The sequence below is a fragment of the Myotis yumanensis genome, unplaced genomic scaffold (assembly GCF_028538775.1).
Source record: "Myotis yumanensis isolate MYYU_CA2020_CCGP unplaced genomic scaffold, mMyoYum1.0.hap1 SCAF_1, whole genome shotgun sequence".
In the NCBI taxonomy this organism is placed as follows: Eukaryota; Metazoa; Chordata; class Mammalia; order Chiroptera; family Vespertilionidae; genus Myotis; species Myotis yumanensis.
In genome coordinates this window covers 191,718,329-191,736,125 of record NW_027223752.1, presented here as the reverse complement: position 1 = coordinate 191,736,125, position 17,797 = coordinate 191,718,329, and the positions used below count along the sequence as shown (strand labels likewise).

Sequence of the window (17,797 nt, the reverse complement as noted above, 5' to 3'; positions counted from 1 at the left end):
TGTTTCTCAGGAGCTCTGTGAATTCACCTTATCCTATTCATTTTCACACTCCGCCCCCTTCCCGGACCTCCCCCAACTAATTGTTTGTTGTTTCTGAATTGAAGTCTTTGAAGGAAAAGTGTTTGTTGGTGCTAACTAAGGGTGAGCAGGTGAACAGGCATACAGGCCTAGGGTATCAGAGGCAAATGCTGGCAGAAACCCTAGGATTGAGGAAAGGCTTGAGGCCAGGACTGGGAGGATGCAGAACTTCACAGACTATCCAGGTCACTGAACGAACTTCTGTGCTTTTGGCTAAAGAGTTAGTATTTGGCCAGAGCAGATGAAAAACTAAACAAAAACACTGTCTTTTTTTCTTCTTTTCTTTTTCTTTTTTTCCAACAACACTACAGAGAGTTTACTTGGCTCCAGAACAAAAACATATACCAGTCATTCATATTAATTCAGGGTCATTTTTTTGAGCCAGTCATGAAGGGGAAAAAGAATAATGGTTCCTGCCATGGCTGGTGTGTTCGGTGGTGAGTGTTGGCCCACTCACCGAATGGTCGCAGGTTCGATTCCTGGTCAAGAGCACGTACCTGGGTTGCAGTTCATTCCCAGCCCTCCCCCTCAACCCCAGTCGGGGTGCATGCGGGAGGCAACCAGTCGATGTGTCTCACATCGATGTTTCTTTCTCTCTCTCCCCTTCCTGCCTCTCTTCCTCTCTCTCTGAAAAAGCAATGGAAAAAATATCCTAAGGTGAGGATTAACAAATAAATAAATAAATAATGATCCCTGAAGTATGTATTGCAATGAACTCATAGTTTGAAAAGCACTTTTATGGACTTCTTACTTAGCCATTTCAAACCAACCTTTGAAGTGTGGGTACGGCTAGCCTCAAGCTAGGAATGATGAAACTGAGGCTCAGAAAAGTCCCATACCTATTAAATGAAGAAGTCAAAATGCAAATCTAGGCCCTCTGATTCTAAGTTGTTTTTGTGTGTGTGTTTTTTTCTGAATGTGGGAAATCCACGGAATCTGGGTGATGGTAGAGGGCTTGTAGAGGCCCAAACCATCAAAATGAGACTTGGCATTGAACACTGAATTGTATGATGGCTTGAAAGATCGCACCTGATGGATGGCTCAGCCACACTATGTACAGGGTGTCCCCAAAAATGCATACACACTTTGAATAATTATTAATTCCAATGTTTTAAATCTAAAAAGAAAGAAATATTGGAATTAATAATTATTCAAAGTGTGCATACATTTTGGGGGGGACACCCTATATTTTCACAGTTACACTCATTCACAGTCAGCACTGGCAGCACATCGTGGGAGAAGTGTCCCTCCCCCGCCCCCCACCCTGACTAAAACATGTTCTTACTTTTTACATACTGTACAAGACATCTAGAATTCCGGGCAATTTTGGTCTCCTAGGAGAAACTCAGAGTGAGGATGAAATCTGGCTTGGGGTACCCCCTCAGCTGAACAAAGAGGCTCAGAAAAAAATTCCACTTACCCCATAATACAAGCCAAAATAGGGAGGGACTTCAGGTTTGAAAGGGTGGATGAGGGACATGAGCTCATCTTTGTAGCCCCAGAGCAAATCGTGGACCGTGCGCGTCACAAAGAACGTCTGCTGGTAGGCCTTTATCAGGGCGTGGATGATCCTCTGGATGACGCCTTCCTGCGCCCATTCCATGGCAGTCTGAGAAGCACAGGCAAATTCAGAGAACAGCATACCCACCCACTCTCCTACTGAGCCTTCAGCAAAGGGAGCTGGAAACTTAAAGGTTGGAATTAAATAGCTGGAAAATTAGCCAATGGACTCCTCTCTGGCTCTGTGTACAGGAATAAAACTCCTCCGTTACTACCCTTTCTCAGGGTTAACATTTCTAACTGTGATCTCAACATCCCCATGGCCACCCTGTTATCCCCGCACAGCGGGAGGAAAGGGAAAAGCTCTTGTAAGTACATTGGCATCTTTGGCCACAAGGTGGCGCCATCTTCCTCCTGTTGGGGCACAGAGGCTGGGGCCCTCATTATAAACTCCACTAGGGGCAGGGCAGGGCCAGATCTGGGATGCAGTTTTCTAGGCCCTGGGTCCACCATGAGCGGTCACCTAGAAGTTAGTGTGGGAGTCTCAGAGGGGGTTAGTGTAGGCGAACAGGAACGTTTCCTGGGTGTCAAGTGTATTGTTATGAGATGGAATTGCCATTATAATCAGAGCCCATTGAAATCTCTCCAGGCTGTAATCAACAAACCAGTCCCTATTATTTGGAATGGGGGAAAAAAGCCAATAGGTATTTTGAGAACTTAAAAATCCTAGGCAGAAATCTAAATTAAGAAGTGGTAGGCAAATTCTATGGCTAGAGTTTCTGAACCAAAACAAGGGGCAAATAAATATTTTGAAAATTATTAGCTACTTGCCCAGCCGGTATGGCTCAGTGTTTGAGCATCAACCTGTGAACCAAGAGGTCACAGTTTGATTCCAGGTCAGGGAACATGCCCCGGTTGCAGGCTCAATCCCCAGGAGGGGGCGTGCAGGACGCAGCCAATCAATGATTCTCTCTCATTGATGTTTCTATCTCTTTCTCTCCCTTCCTCTCTCTGAAATCAATAAATACATTTTAAAAAATTATTAACTACTTAAAAAAAACCCTAGAGACATAATTATATAAGTGCTGATCCTGAACACACAGCAAGAAATTGTGAAAAGAAATTCTAAAATTTGCCTTCCGTCACTATTTGAAAAGACCTTGTTTGAAAGACCTCAGAAAACTGTCTAAGATAAACTTTAAAGAAAGGCAAGGGAAAACATATTTTTCTTTTTATATATGTATAAATTTTTTAACATAACTTAGCTCCTAAACATAAAGCCATAATAGCCTTAAGTTAGCTTTTACCTTTCTTCTAAAATCCATAATAATGGTACTTAAAATGCTAACTTACCACTGCAGGAATATTAAGTGTTCTAATTAAGTCACTTTTAGCGTCTCCAACAGATAGGTTTTGTACAAAAACATAGGCCTTGTTGCTAACTGCAGATATGGTTGTTCCATTTTCGCCAAATTGAATATCCGCTTTGTTTCTGATTTCCCTAAAAGAAAGAAATAGATTTTGTTTGAAAACAGTCACTACTTTAAAACGCAGTATGTCCCCCTTCTTTCAGTATCAAAGCTATTTCCAGTATAACCATTACAGAGAGAGACTGCATGCCAGTACTGACACCGTGAAAACTGGAGATGAAAGCTCCAGTTTTATACAGTGAGGAAGTGAGGCCCAGGATCGAGTCTTCTCAAAAATCTGTCATTTCCATTCTTTTCCTCCACAATTTGGAAAACGCAATGGTCACGGGTCACCTTGACGAGGGCATCAAAGCCAAAGAACTCTGGGTTATGGTTTGTTCCCAAAATATATTCACGAGGAATACATACAAAATCTGATAGAGGCCGTCCTGTTAAAACACTTGTGCAATCTGCACTTAGCGCATAGCTAAGTGGGATTTTGATTGCTAGACATGCACTGCCCTGTTTTTTTCTGGCCAGACCCTGGTTTTTTTTCCTCTCCTGCACTAGTCGGGGGCGTGGGACCTGAGCTCAACCAATTCTTTTCCCTTTGTCCTTGACTCCTGAGCCCAGAGCCTCTCAGTGGTTCTCAACCTTCCTGATGCCGCGACCCTTTAATACAGTTCCTCATGTGGTGGTGACCCCCAACCATAAAATTATTTTCGTTGCTACTTCATAACTGTAATTTTGCTGCTGTTATGAATCGTAACGTAAATATCTGATATGCAGGATGTATTTTCATTGTTTGCGACCCACAGGTTGAGAACCGCTGCACGGTCGAAATACCGGCTTCCTCCAGGGGGCGCACACGAGCGAGGAGCCTTGTGCGCCAGAGATTCGGTTGCCCTGGACCCTGCCTTTCTTCCCCATTGCCCAGTCTTTCTATAGATGAGAAAAGGGAGATTCGGATAAAGTAACTAGCCCAGGATTAACCAGGAGGTGGCAGGACAAGGCTGAGAACCCTGGTCCCCTGACTTCACATCCCAGGTTTCCTTGACTCTACAGAGAAGTTAATGCAAAGGGACTGGTTAGCAACTGGAGGCGAAGAGGAAATTTCAAAGGCAAATCCCTGGTGCCTGCAGAGGGGATTCCTCTCCACTCCTTCCCATCCCAGAGCCTCCCTGCAGCCAAGGGGAAGAGGGAAGGGCTTCTCAGGGTGCAACCACTTATAACCAGGGCGCAGGACCCCACACTGGCCTGGCTGACCACTAAGAAACGAGACGTAGAAAAAATAACCCCAGGGTGAACACCAGTTTGCACACAAAGAAAGCCGGGCCTGGGATTCAACATCCCGGCCAAAACCCCAGGGATCAACTCTGCCGAGTTTTCTAACTAATGACGAACACTGATGACCTTGCTAAAGCCTTTTTTTTTTTTTTTTTTTCACTGAGCCCTGGGTCATGAACCTAGTGGCCTGAGCAATCCCAACCCTAGAGCCTGCATCATTTGTTTATCTATGCGCACTGACTCTGGGGGGACTTTGAAAGGTTTTCTTTACAGCTCACCCTGTAAGAACCTGATGTTTTAAAGGGAACCTGAGCGTGGGGGCCCCAGTCACTTTAAGCCTTGTTGTCATTCACTGGGTTTCTCAGTACATTTTAAAAAGTCAAAGCCATGGATTCCCAAACCACAAAAATATTGAATTCACTTGGCAGGCACCAAGGGAACATGACAGGTCACTCACAACTAACCACACGACTTCCCCTCAGCCTCCAGCCCCCTAAGGCATGCCTGACTCGCGGCTTTTGCAGAGGGGTCTAACCGAAGGAGACGGTGTCCGGCGGTCAGAGGCGGCCTCCCGCTCGGCAGAGGCCGAGGAAGCCAAGGAGAGAGGTGGCGAGGGGCCTCCCTCTCAGAACAACAGGTAGTCATGTAGTCCGAGGAGCACAGTCTGAGGAAACCCAAGCGCTCCCATCACGGCGGCCCCCTCGGGAGGCCAAAATGCCAGCAAGTCTGGTTACCTGGCTGGTCAGCCAGAGTCCACCAGAGCAGGGCGGCCTTCTAGGGAACAGCGGACTGAGAGCAAGAGGTGAACAATCACTGCTTTACAGTGTCTGCCAAGACCAAAGAAGCTTCTAGAAATAGAAACAAAAGCATTTTTGTTTTGTTTTTTAAGGCAAAGCAAATCTTTGGCCTCGACAATTAATTAAGAAACCATATTTCGAAGTGCCTGGTATGGTCCCTGGTACCTAGCAGATGCCAATAAATCCTGGTGTTGAAGGCCCACGACACCCCAGGCTCAGATGGCAGCTTAATATTTGTTATTCACCCTGGTGGCCCCAGTCACTAAGAAAAGGTTGGGTTACACTCCATCAGGCAGGAAAAGACCTGGGTGATGTTAGAGATATTTCATTTTAAATCATTTTTTTAAAGTTCTTTAACTTTTTTAAATAAAAAAAATTATTTTCAAAACTCCTGAATGTTTCAGTAAGGTCTCATCAGCCCAGAAGGAAAACCATAGCCTGAAGTAAGGAAACCAAAAGGAATCATTTTAATTAGTTGGAAAATTAACATCTAACTGTGCAATACATAGGAGATTTGGATAAGTTAGGTATATACAATCCTATATAATAAAAGCCTAATATGCTAAGTGTCCGGTTGTCTGGTCGGCAATTCAACCAATCAAAGTGTAATATGCTAATGATATGCTAAGGCTGCTCAACTGCTCGGTATGACATGCACTGACCACCAGGGGGCAGACAGTCAACTGGTCGACCAGTTGCTATGACATGCACTGACCACCAGGGGGAAGATGCTCTGACTGGTAAGTTAGCTTGCTGCTGGGGTCCAGCCAATTGGGACTAAGGGAGATGGGCCGGACATGCCCTGGAGCCCTCCCTTGGTCCCTCCCCGGCCCCAATCATGCACCAGTGGGTCCCTCGGCCTGGCCTGCGCCCTCTCACAATCCTGGACCTCTCGGGGGATGTTGGAGAGCCAGTTTCAGCCCGATCCCGCAGGCCAGGCCGAGGGACCCCACTGGTGCACGAATTCGTGCACTGGGCCTCTGGTACTATCATATAATCCTTATCTTCCATCACTGTAGTTCTTCATTCACCCAGTGCTCTCTGCTGAGAATCACTCAGAAGTGACTGGCAACAGTGGGCAAAGTGTGGGTTAAGATCTGACTGCCAGGCTCCGCATTCCATTCTGGCTTCACCCGTTACCAGCTCTGTGACTAAGGAGAAGTTACTCATTGCTTCCATGCCTCAGTTTCCTGGGGCAATAACGTACCTTCCTTGTAGGCTTGTGGAGGGTGGAGGGGCCTCCTCGTAGGCAAGTGGAGATAAGAATGTACCTTCCTTATAGGATTGTGGTGAGAATTAAATTCGCATAAGCTTGTCATCCATTTAGAACACTGCCTGGCACATACTAAGAGCTTAGGAAACAAGTAGCTGGTAACATTATGTGTGAGGGCTTGCACTAAGCTCTGGAGATGGAGAGATGTTAAGACCTGGTTCCTGTCCTCAAAGAACCTGGTGCAGCACAGAGACTTCCACCTAACCAGCTACCTCACACCTGGAGCAGCTATCTCACACCTGGAACAGCTACCTCACACCTGGAACAGCTACCTCACACCTGGAGCAGCTACCTCACACCTGGAGCAGCTACCTCACACCTGGAACGTCTACCTCACACCTGGAACAGCTACCTCACACCTGGAACGTCTACCTCACACCTGGAGCAGCTACCTCACACCTGAAGCAGCTATCTCACACCTGGAACAGCTACCTCACACCTGGAACGTCTACCTCACACCTGGAACGTCTACCTCACACCTGGAACAGCTACCTCACACCTGGAGCAGCTACCTCACACCTGGAAGGGCTACCTCACACCTGGAACGTCTACCTTACACCTGGAGCAGCTACCTCACACCTGGAGCAGCTACCTCACACCTGGAGCAGCTACCTCACACCTGGAACGTCTACCTCACACCTGGAACAGCTACCTCACACCTGGAACGTCTACCTCACACCTGGAGCAGCTACCTCACACCTGAAGCAGCTATCTCACACCTGGAACAGCTACCTCACACCTGGAACGTCTACCTCACACCTGGAACGTCTACCTCACACCTGGAACGTCTACCTCACACCTGGAACAGCTACCTCACACCTGGAGCAGCTACCTCACACCTGGAAGGGCTACCTCACACCTGGAACGTCTACCTTACACCTGGAGCAGCTACCTCACACCTGGAGCAGCTACCTCACACCTGGAACAGCTACCTCACACCTGGAGCAGCTACCTCACACCTGGAACGTCTACCTCACACCTGGAACAGCTACCTCACACCTGGAACATCTACCTCACACCTGGAGCAGCTACCTCACACCTGGAACAGCTACCTCACACCTGGAGCAGCTACCTCACACCTGGAACAGCTACCTCGCACCTGGAGCAGCTACCTCACACCTGGAGCAGCTACCTCACACCTGGAGCAGCTACCTCGCACCTGAACTGTGTTCCACAGCTGCCCTCCAGGTGCCGGCGGGACACCCAGGGGAGAGAGGAGGAGCCACTGGGATGGGAGTCCTGAGGAAGGTGCTGTGCAGGGACACGGTGGGGCTGGTTCTGGAAGGAGCAGGCTCCCCCCGGTTGGGAGGCTGGAGGGGCTTCCAGGCAGGCAGCACAGCAGAGAGCACAGGCCCCGCTGGGCAGTGGAGGGTGAGGAAACGGGTCCTGGGGGAGGATGAGTGGCCTGCAGCGTGGGGCACGGCTGAGCTGACCAGAGAGTGGATGGAGAAGTGAAGTCACAGGGTGGATGCATGACCAGGAAGCAAGGGCAGAGGCGGGAAGCAGGCCTCAGGGAGGGCACTGAGCAGCACAGGGTTTAACTTCCTGTTACCACTGCCGGGCCCACTACGTGAGGGGCTGAACACCGAGAGCTCAGAGCTGGGTGCTGAGAAAAAGCGCAGGTGGGGCGGGGAGGGTGTGTCCACATCTGTTGGGTGTGGGCAAGAAGCATCTTCACTCCCGAAGCCGGAAACGGTCCTCCGTCCTCGCGGCGGTACCTGGACCCCCTGGCCAGCGCCCGCAAGTCACTCAGGACAACCAGTGCATTTGGAACTCACAGTGCCTGGCCCTCACCGTTGGTGCAGGGAAAGGTGGGGGGAATCTTTTTCTACTGTTCTTACTTTCGAGCAGTTCAAAGATTTTTTTAGAAACTTATCTAAAGACACTGTTTCTGTTTTGAAAAAGAAGTGGTATCAGAGAAGAGTGAGCCAGGTTTAGAAAATATTTTAATAGTGGAAACAATAACCATACAAGTGAAATCATAGGGGGTATTAAGCTAAGTGAAATATGTCAAACAGAAAAAGACAAATACCATATGATTTCACTTGTATGTGGGATCTGAAAAAAACAAAACAAGTAAACAAACAGAAACAGACTTATAGAAACAGAGAACAAATTGATGGCTGTCAGAGGGGTGGGAGTGGGGGACAGGTAAAAAAGTTGACATGGAAGAAGAGGTACAAAATTCCAGCTATAAGATACATAAGGCACAGAATGTAATGTACATCATATAGGGAATATAGTCAATAATACTCCCATGACTTTGCACGGTGATAGATGGTAACTAGACTTAGTGTGATGAAAAGATCATCCTATCTAATAATAGACAAACATGGTAATTGACCGTACCTTCACTATGCCTCCCATTGGCTAATCAGCACGATATGCAAATTAACCGCCAACAAAGATGGCGGCTAATTTGCATACTGCAGGCACTATCCCACCTGTCCTGCTGCCATCCGGGCCTGCTATCTGCGACCTGGGGCGGCGGGTGTCCCGTGTGCGACCCGACTTGGGGCGGCCGGACAGGGAAGCAGCAATCGGCCTGCCTACCTGGGCATCCCATTTGCAACCTGACCCAGGACCGCGGGGCGGGACAGTGTGGCTCCTCTGTCACCCCAGCTTCCTCATCACAGCTCCCTTGGGGGCCTAAGCCTTTAGTTGGATATCTCCCGAGGGTTCCCTGGCTGCCAGAAGGATGTCTGACTGCAAGCTTAGGCCTGACCCCCCGGGGAGTGGGCCTAAGTCGACAGGTGGACATTCCCCAAGGAGTCCTGGACTGCAAATGGGCGCAGGCCGGGCTGAGGGGACCCCACCCCCCAACCCCCGAGTGCGTGCACCGGGCCTCTAGTAAGGTATATAAATGTCAAATCACTATGTTGTACACCTGAAACTAATTAACATTGTATGCCAACTATACTTTCATTAAAATTTTTTTTTAAAAAAAACCTTTACTATACACTGCATTACTTAAATCAGAGTGACTGGTTTTTATCTTCATGTGGAAGTCCCACCATCTTTTTGCAAAACATTAATATTCTGAACTCATCCATATGTAAAACATGCCACTGTACATCGTGTCAAATTAATCAGTCCCCCAACAGCCCACGTGGCTCTCCCTCTCTCAGAAACTGCCCCCTTTTCCCCCGGGCCAACCCACTACCCCAGTGGTCGGCAAACTCATTAGTCAACAGAGCCAAATATCAACAGTACAACGATGGAAATTTCTTTTGAGAGCCAAATTTTTTAAACTTAAACTATATAGGTAGGTACAATGTTATTAACCTAATTAGGGTACTCCTAAGCTAGCCTTTGCTAAAAACATACTCAATCTGATTGAGGTACGTTCGCTGAGGTCGACCCCTTCCAACGCTCCCATCCACACTCGTCTTGTATACTTGTTTTGTCTATCTCCTTTCCGAAAACCGACTTCTGCTCATGGGCCATGAAGTTTCAATCGCACTATACGTGTGCGCGCGCCGCACGTGGTATTTTGTGGAAGAGCCGCGCTCAAGGGGCCAAAGAGCCGCATGTGGCTCTCGAGCCGCGGTTTGCCGACCACTGCACTACCCAATTAGGGGCCAGCGTGCCTTGCCCTTCTTTGTGCCCCAGGACTCTTTGCACACAATGGACAGTGTCAGCTGACTCAGCTGGGAGGGACACCATGGAACTATTAAACACTGGGGCAGGAGCCACTGGAATACTCTGTATGTGATCTAGCTGAACAAAAGCACAATTAGGTCATGGGTGAGAAAAAGCACATCCACTAGATCAGGGGTGGGGAAGGTCTGGCCCCATGGGCTGTATAAGGGCCCTGAAATCATTTGGTCATTTGGCCTGGTCCTGCCAAGGCATTAGGGGTGAGCTAACTAGATCTTTGACCAAATATAGCAGGCTAATCTTTAGGTTGATAATTTTGTTTGAGCCTGGAAGGGCCCTTGGCAGAAAAAAGGTTCCACACCCCTGCACTAGATGAGTGTAAAAGGCCTGCCAGAGGGGCTGTAAGTCGCCCTAAAAAGCCACACTTTTCTACAAATCCCTGGTCTCACAACCCACTCGACACCTGTAGGAACACTGCAGTTTGTACTGAACATGTGAGCGTCCATTCCCAAAGAAAGGGGTTCATTTTCAGGACCCTTTTAAACCTACCCTCTCCTGAACCTACCCTTGGCGCCTGGGTTCCCCTGGTGCAGTCCTGTGGTTCCAGATGAGCCGTTTGTGTGTGCTATGGATTGAAACAATTTCTCCTCTTATACTTCCTATGATTTAAACCATGGAGGAGGACGTTTCATTCAGTATTCCACCAGTGTTCACTACACTAGATGTTCAGAGTTAAGGGGCTTGGTTCCTGCCCCTCATGGAGCTTCCAGTATATTGGGAAGAAAGACAGATAGACAAACCAGTGGTTAAAATGCACCTAGTCTGTGTCTAATAGACACACACTAGGGAGAGTGCATCCAAAGGCAGGGCAAGTCGCAGGGGGAAGCTGCGTCGGCGTGGAGAGGTGCAGTGCTGAGTTCATTCCTGACAGAGAGAACAGAGTGCACACTGGCCGGGAGCGTGGGCCTTACAAGTGGAGTCTGGCTAGAACTCGGTGTCCAATATGGAAGCCACAAGCCACACGTGGCTGCTACACACCTGAATGCGGCTAGTTCAAAATTAGGTTTGCTATAAAACACACGAGGGATTTCAAAGACTTACCAGGAAAAAAAGCATGTACTGTGTAGTAATGATTCTGACTATTGATTCCATGTTGAAATGATACTATGTTGGGTGGTACTGGGGTAAATAAAATATTAAATTTAATTTCTCCTACCTCTTTTTACTTTTATAAGTGTGGCTACTAGAAGATGTTAAACGATATACTTGGCTCATGTTACATTTCTGTTGGGTAGCTCTGGTTAGAGCAAAAAATTCTAGGTTGAAAGTGCCAAAAATAAATTAAAATTAAATAATCAAATAAAATAAAATCAAGGGGCTAAATATACAGAAGGAGCCAGATGCTCAGGCCGGGACATGGCACAGGGAGAGTCACTAGGACCCAGGGAAAGGAAGAGGAGGAGAGGGGAGGGGAGGGGAGGGGAGGGGAGGGGAGGGAAGAGACCAGGGCGGGAGAAACACCAGAGGCATAAAAAACACATTGAAAAATGCTTTTTAAAATAAAGATCTGATCCCTGGCTGGGTGGCTCAGTTGGTTGGAGCATCCTCCCGTGCACCAAAAGGTTGCGGGTTTGATTCTGGTCAGGGCACATACCTAGGTTGCAGGTTTGATCCCCGGCCAGGTTGCATTCTGGAGGCAACAGATCCATGTCTCTCTCTCTCTCTCTCTCTCTCTCTCTCTCTCTCTTAAAAATCAATAAAAACATATCCTCAGGTGAGGATTTAAAAAAAGAAATAAAATAAAGACCTGTTTTTTAAAAATTGTTTTATATAACAACAGAGCTCATCTTTACAATTCTGTACATTGACGTACACAGACCAAGACAATAATAGCAAACTCTGATTATGGGCTGTATGGGCTCGCACTAGTCTAAGCATTTTGTAAATACTGACTCATTACCCCATGGAACCCTAACAAGCCTGTGGTGGAGGTCCTAGCTTTATCTCCACTTTATAGATAAGGAAACCCAGGCACAGAGAACTAGTAAGTGGCAGAGGCCGGATCCAAAACAGGCAATTCAGAGATTTTCATCTGTGAATTCCGGCACTTGAGAATCTGACTGACTCATTCAGACTAAGTGAATCAGTCACAAACATTTATTGTGCAATCGATTACGACAGAATTGTGAGGAATTTTTAGCACTTTGCAGAAGAAGAAAGATCTTGCCATCGACTTCCCTCTACTATTTTGTTTTAAAACTTGTTAAGGAGGAACTTTACAGGAAAGATTACTGTGGGGTGGGGTGGGGGGCCTACTGTCTTGTGGGAGGAGGAATACTGTAGTAGGAAAAATGCTCTGACCATAAGGCCCCCGAGTGCCTCCCTCTTCTAACTTTTGGAAAAAAAAACCAATGAAAGCCTGGCCCGTGTGGTTCAGTGGTTGAGTGTAGATCCATGAACCAGGAGATCACAGTTTGATTCCCGGTCAGGACCCATGCCCGGGTTGTGAGCTCAATCCCAGTGTGGGACGTGCAGGAGGCAGCCAATCAATGATTCTCTCTCATCATTGATGTTTCTCTCTCTCTCTCTCTCTTCCTTCCTCTCTGAAATCAATAAAAAAATATATTAAAACAAACAAACAAAAAACCATGTTAAAGCAATTCTCCTAATCCCCAGAGACTCTAACCCACACTGCCACTGTTGTCTCCCGGACCCAGGAGGGTGGGAAAGGGGCGAGTGGGAGACTAGTAGGCTTTTCTGCAGAACAACGCATTTTAGGAACTGGTCTACGAGCGGGGAGGGAAGTAGGGGAAGGTTCTAGGGGTGACCAAAGACAATCACATGGTGACCTTAAAGGGTGGGGCTGCGGAGCAGCACTGCAGGGCTCAATAATCTCCTGCTGCCACCCCAGGAAGAAGCAGCTGCATTTATTTTTTATTTTTTATATTTCTTTATTGATTTCAGAGAGGAAGGGAGAAGGAGAGAGATAGAAACATCAATGATGAGAGAGAATCATTGATTGGCTGCCTCCTGCACACCCCACACTGGGGACGGAGCCCGCAACCCAGGCATGTGCCCTTGGCCGGAATCGAACCAGGGACCCTTCCATCCGCAGGCCGATGCTCTCTCCACTGAGCCAAGCCGGCTAGGGCAAGAAGCAGCTGCATTTAAACATAACAGGCTGGGACGGCTCCAGGCCACAAAGCGAGCTCACACTGATGGGGTCAAAGCCCGCGCTCCCGCACAGCACCCAGAGGTCACTGGGGGAAAAACCGAGGACTTGGGCCATGGTGGGGGTGCTCCGTGTTGCCAGGACAGCAGGGAGGCGGCCAGGACTCACCTGTAGGTGTACGGCCCCACTTCTTCCAATCGCGGGATCTCCCCTCCGAGGATCTCCTCTGGATTGGTGACATTGAAGAAATAGAACTGGATGTACACAGGCACAGGGGGCTGCTTCCAGGAGTCGAAGGCCTCGGACCCATTCCTCAGCACAATATTCTAGGAGAGAAACCCAAAAGGAGATTGGCAGAGTGCAAGGCCGCTGGCTGTGAACGCAGGGGCAGAGCGAGGGACCCTCCGGCGCTGACCTCCTGACTCGCTTGTTTTTCTCACAGGCATTCAACTGCAGTCCCTGGAGAGCAGGATCATGCCTTACGCCCATAGGAGGCTCAGAGCCCTGTGAAAGCATCAAAGGTCTTCAAAAATATTGGCGGGAAAGGTTGCTGGAGCCATGGCTCATGGATGTGTTACGAAGGCCATAATTTTATTTTCAACAACCACAACAGTTTATTATAATTGAATTCGTCATAAAAGATATTTACAAGTTAACCAATTTTACACATTGGAAATGGGATCAAAAAGTAGGAATTACAACACAGACAACAATATGAGATGGGCATAAAACAAAACTGAAGTGGACAGAAAAGCAATTTCTCTCTTTAATTGATTAACACTAGCTTTAACTCTGCTAAAGAAGGTGCCCAAAAGGTCCTATTGGCTGGGTTACAAAGATTCCCCTTTCCCTGCAGCTGCGGTGGAAGGCAGGCCGTTCTGAGAATCCCCGTTACTCCCAGTCTCCCCATGAAAGACAAGAACAGGGAGGCAGACCCAGGAAGGCTAACTGTGGTCCTTCCATTTGAGGGAGAACCACACATATCCCAACATCACCACCAGGGATTTAAAAAATATTTTTATTGATTTTATAGAGAGAGGAAGGGAGAGGGAGACAGATAGAAACATTGATGAGAAGAAACATCGATCGGGTGCCTCCTGCACACCCCCTACTGGGGATTGAGCCCACACTACGGCCATGTGCCCTGACGGGAAATCAAACAGGTGACCTCTTGGGTTGACACTCAACCACTGAGCCACACAGGGTGGGCACCACCAGGGTCTTTCAATCCCCAACAAGCCCATAGCACAGAGATGCTGACCCCGTTTTAAAGATGAGGAAGCTGAGCTCTTGAGGTGAAGTGGCTGGGGTATTTTTTGTCTACAATCCTTCCTTCGTTTTCCACTCTTACCATGTGTTATAAGCTGAATTATATCCCCCTAACCTCAGAATGAGACTATATTTGGAAGTAGAGTTTTTAAAGAGAAAGGTACGGTTAAATGAGGTCAGGACTATAGTCCACTATGACCAATGTCCCATTAGAATGAGAGGATATTAGAACAAATAAACACAAAGGAAGATGACAGCTGTCTACAAGCCAAAGACAGAGAGGCCCCAGAAGAAACCAACCTCATTGACACCTTGACCTTAGCCGACGAGTACCCAAAATTATGGCACAACAAATGCCTGCTGTCCAAGCTCCCAGTCTGTGGTATTTTTTATGGCCCCCCTAGCAAACCCAAACTTATTCACCATGGCCTCCTCCCTCCAGGAGAGGAGTATTCTTTCCACCTTACAGACTTCAGGCTTGGCCAAGTGGCTTGATTTGATCAACAGAACGAGGGTGAAATGGCAATGGCTCCATTTTAAGCTAAGGTCTTAAGAGGCGTGTCAAGAAAGAGACTGCCCCAGGTAGCAGTGGACCCTCTAGCCAAGGCCCTAAAAGGGTGATGTGTGCACCAGACATGAAGCCCGAACGCCAGCCTAGTTCAGCGGAGCCAGCCAGGCTCCCATGGCAGCCATCCTGCACACCAGAGTCTGGAATAAATGTCTCTGCTATAAGCCACGGAGGGTGGGGGGCTGTTCTCCAGCCCTGCACCAGAAGCCTGACCAATGCCACACCCGAGGGGAACAGGCAGAAGCCTAAGACCTAGTAGTCCTAACAGTCCTCAACTTGTTAATGCAGAAAAACTACCTTTTCACAGTAAAAATGACTGACATACACAAGAAAGGTAATAGCATAGACTGCAGGTAAACAAACCAAAATGTGAACAGTGATCAACTCTGTGTGATCAACTCTAGGTCGTTGCTATTTTCTCCTTGATTTGATTTTGTATTTTCCAAACGTTTATACTGAATAAAATAATTAACATTGGGGAAAAGTTTTAAAAGAAAATCAAAAAAGGAAAATGGGATCTACCAATACAGACGATGCAAGGCTCTGAGTGAAAATAGTAGCTTCCAAGGGACGCTTCCCCAATGCCACCTGCCATTCGTCCGGCAGTGAGGACTTGAGTGACAGTAAACAAAGGGACTGGCTTTCAAAGCGTGTAAGAAACGACAGGCTAAAATGTGCTGTGGCAGCACAATACAGGATATCACACGTTAGCCGACCGGGCCTGCGATTTAATGGAAACAAGGCTGCAAGGAATAATAATAACATGGCTTTATTATTAAATAGAAAATATCCCAAGAATCTCGGCAGGGAAAAAACAAAGGGGTTCTGGGATCAATGGGTGTAGAAAACCTAAGCTTGTCAAAGCAAAGCTGGGCATCTGCAAGGCTGGGAGGGGTTCTGGCCCGTCAGAGAGCTGGGGATGGCTGGTGGTTTGGCATCAGTTCAGAACGTCTGCTCATCAGATTTCTATCCAAACAGCACATTATTAAAATATTCTTGGCCTTCACTCTCAGAACTGATTTCCTGATTTGAGCTCAGATGGATGAGACAGAAAACTTTCAAGACAAACCGTGAAACCCCTCCCCTCCAACCTCGGAAGCCAGCGCGGACTCTCCTGGGAGAGGCCCTCCCTGTCCATCGCTGTCCCCGCAACTCCTTGATCTCTCCCTGCACCAGTCAAGAAGAAAGCAATAGCTTCATTAGAAGCCCTGAAACATGTAGATCTAACACCTATCTGTGCATCTTATCAGTAATCCAGCACCCTCAAGAGCTGTGTGCAGCCAGTTCCTTTTGTGGGTGGAAAGAAAAATCTGTGTCTCTCTGTGACCCCCTTTACTGTTTAAAGCTGTTTAAAGCAGTGCTATACCCATGGTTTTCTTGCAAAGTACAGAACTACGCATGTACATCATGAAAACACAGTGTGTGTGTGGGCATTGTAGGGGATACCCAGCAACATCAATGTGGTTTCTGTGTTCCCGGAGCTTACCCTCTATTTACGGGAATGTTGATACACACATGCGAGATCATCAACATAAAGCAGCACGTGACAAATGGCCAAGGAGTGTATGGTCTCGGCAGTGTTCACACAATGGATTCTATGAATCGAGATGAAAAATGGTGGTGCTTAAAGTGAGCCAGGAAGAACGAACAAACATTTGGCAAGTAGAAGGCGGTCACAGGGCTGGGTGCCTGATGGACAACCAGGGTTGATTCAACTGTCCTGTCTGGTTGGACAGAGTGAGCCCTTCCTCCCGGCCTGCTCCATGTTCATCTGTCTTTGCTGGAGCCCTCTGCTTAATCAGAAAGACGGTGGCTGTGAAGAATGAGACAATAAAAGACAGAGAGATGGGACAGTATTCGGTGCGAGTTTTCTAGGGAGTAGGGAGATTCATTTAGAGAAGGAGGCTGAAGTCACAGGAGTCTAGATTTTGTCTGATATACAATGGGGGTCCATGGAAGGTTTTTGAGCTGCAGAATATTATCAAGAGCCAGGCTCTGTGTTATCACTTTATCTCATCTAATCCCCCTAATGTCCTACAAGGTGACAATCATCTCCCCAGTTTTACCTTTCAGATCAAATCTCAAAAAGTTTAGGAGAATGCCTGAAGTTTGCTAGTAGGGGTAGAGCCAGCCTCCCTCCCCAGGACTCGCTGCAAACCTGTGCTCCTGGCAAAGGTGAATGTCACCGAGCCACACGCTCCTGGAGAAGAGCAGTGGCTCAGAAGGCCCTCTGTGTTCGAAATACCCCTCCCCATAGCATTAGATAAGTTTCACAGATGTCCCCTTTCTTATCTAAGACAAGGACAAACACCTATAGACTCCCATTCTTTTTTAAAATATATTTTTTATTGATTTCAGAGAGGAAGGGAGAGGAAGAGAGAGAGAGAGAGAGAGAGAGAAACATCAATGATGAGAGAGAATCATTGACCGGCTGCCTCTTGCACATGCCCCCCTGGGGACCGAGCCCACAACCCTGACTGGAAACGGAACCATGACCTCCTAGTTCATAGATCGATGCTCAACCACTGAGCCATGCCGGCCAGGCCAGACTCCCATTCTTTGCTTCATAATTGGTCAGCGGAACTGCTTGTTCCCACCAATCAATGGAAACAAAATATTTGTCAATGTACAGCATGGTGACTAGTTAAGAATGATGTACTGTATACTTGAAAGTTGCTCAGAGAATGTCACAACACAACACTCAATGCTCTGTGAGGTGATGGAGGTGTTAATTAGCTTGACTGTGATAATCATTTCACAATGTATATGCGTATCAAACTTCATGGTGTACATCTTAAACATACACAATTTTTATTTGTCAGCCATACTTCAATAAAGCTGGGG

The 17,797-nt window shown here is 47.5% G+C and overlaps 1 protein-coding gene across 1 annotated transcript in view; it reads right to left on the bottom strand.

Annotated features, from left to right (window-relative positions):
- The window catches only part of SCARB2 (scavenger receptor class B member 2), a 58,857-nt gene that overhangs the window by 26,909 nt on the left and 14,151 nt on the right, over nt 1–17,797 (bottom strand). Inside the window, exons 2-4 of the mRNA XM_070394600.1 lie at nt 13,285–13,442; nt 2,932–3,079; nt 1,499–1,687 (exon numbers count right to left, since the gene is read on the bottom strand). Of these exons, the coding sequence (XP_070250701.1) occupies nt 1,499–1,687; nt 2,932–3,079; nt 13,285–13,442 (495 nt within the window). The remainder of the gene's footprint in view (nt 1–1,498; nt 1,688–2,931; nt 3,080–13,284; nt 13,443–17,797) is intronic.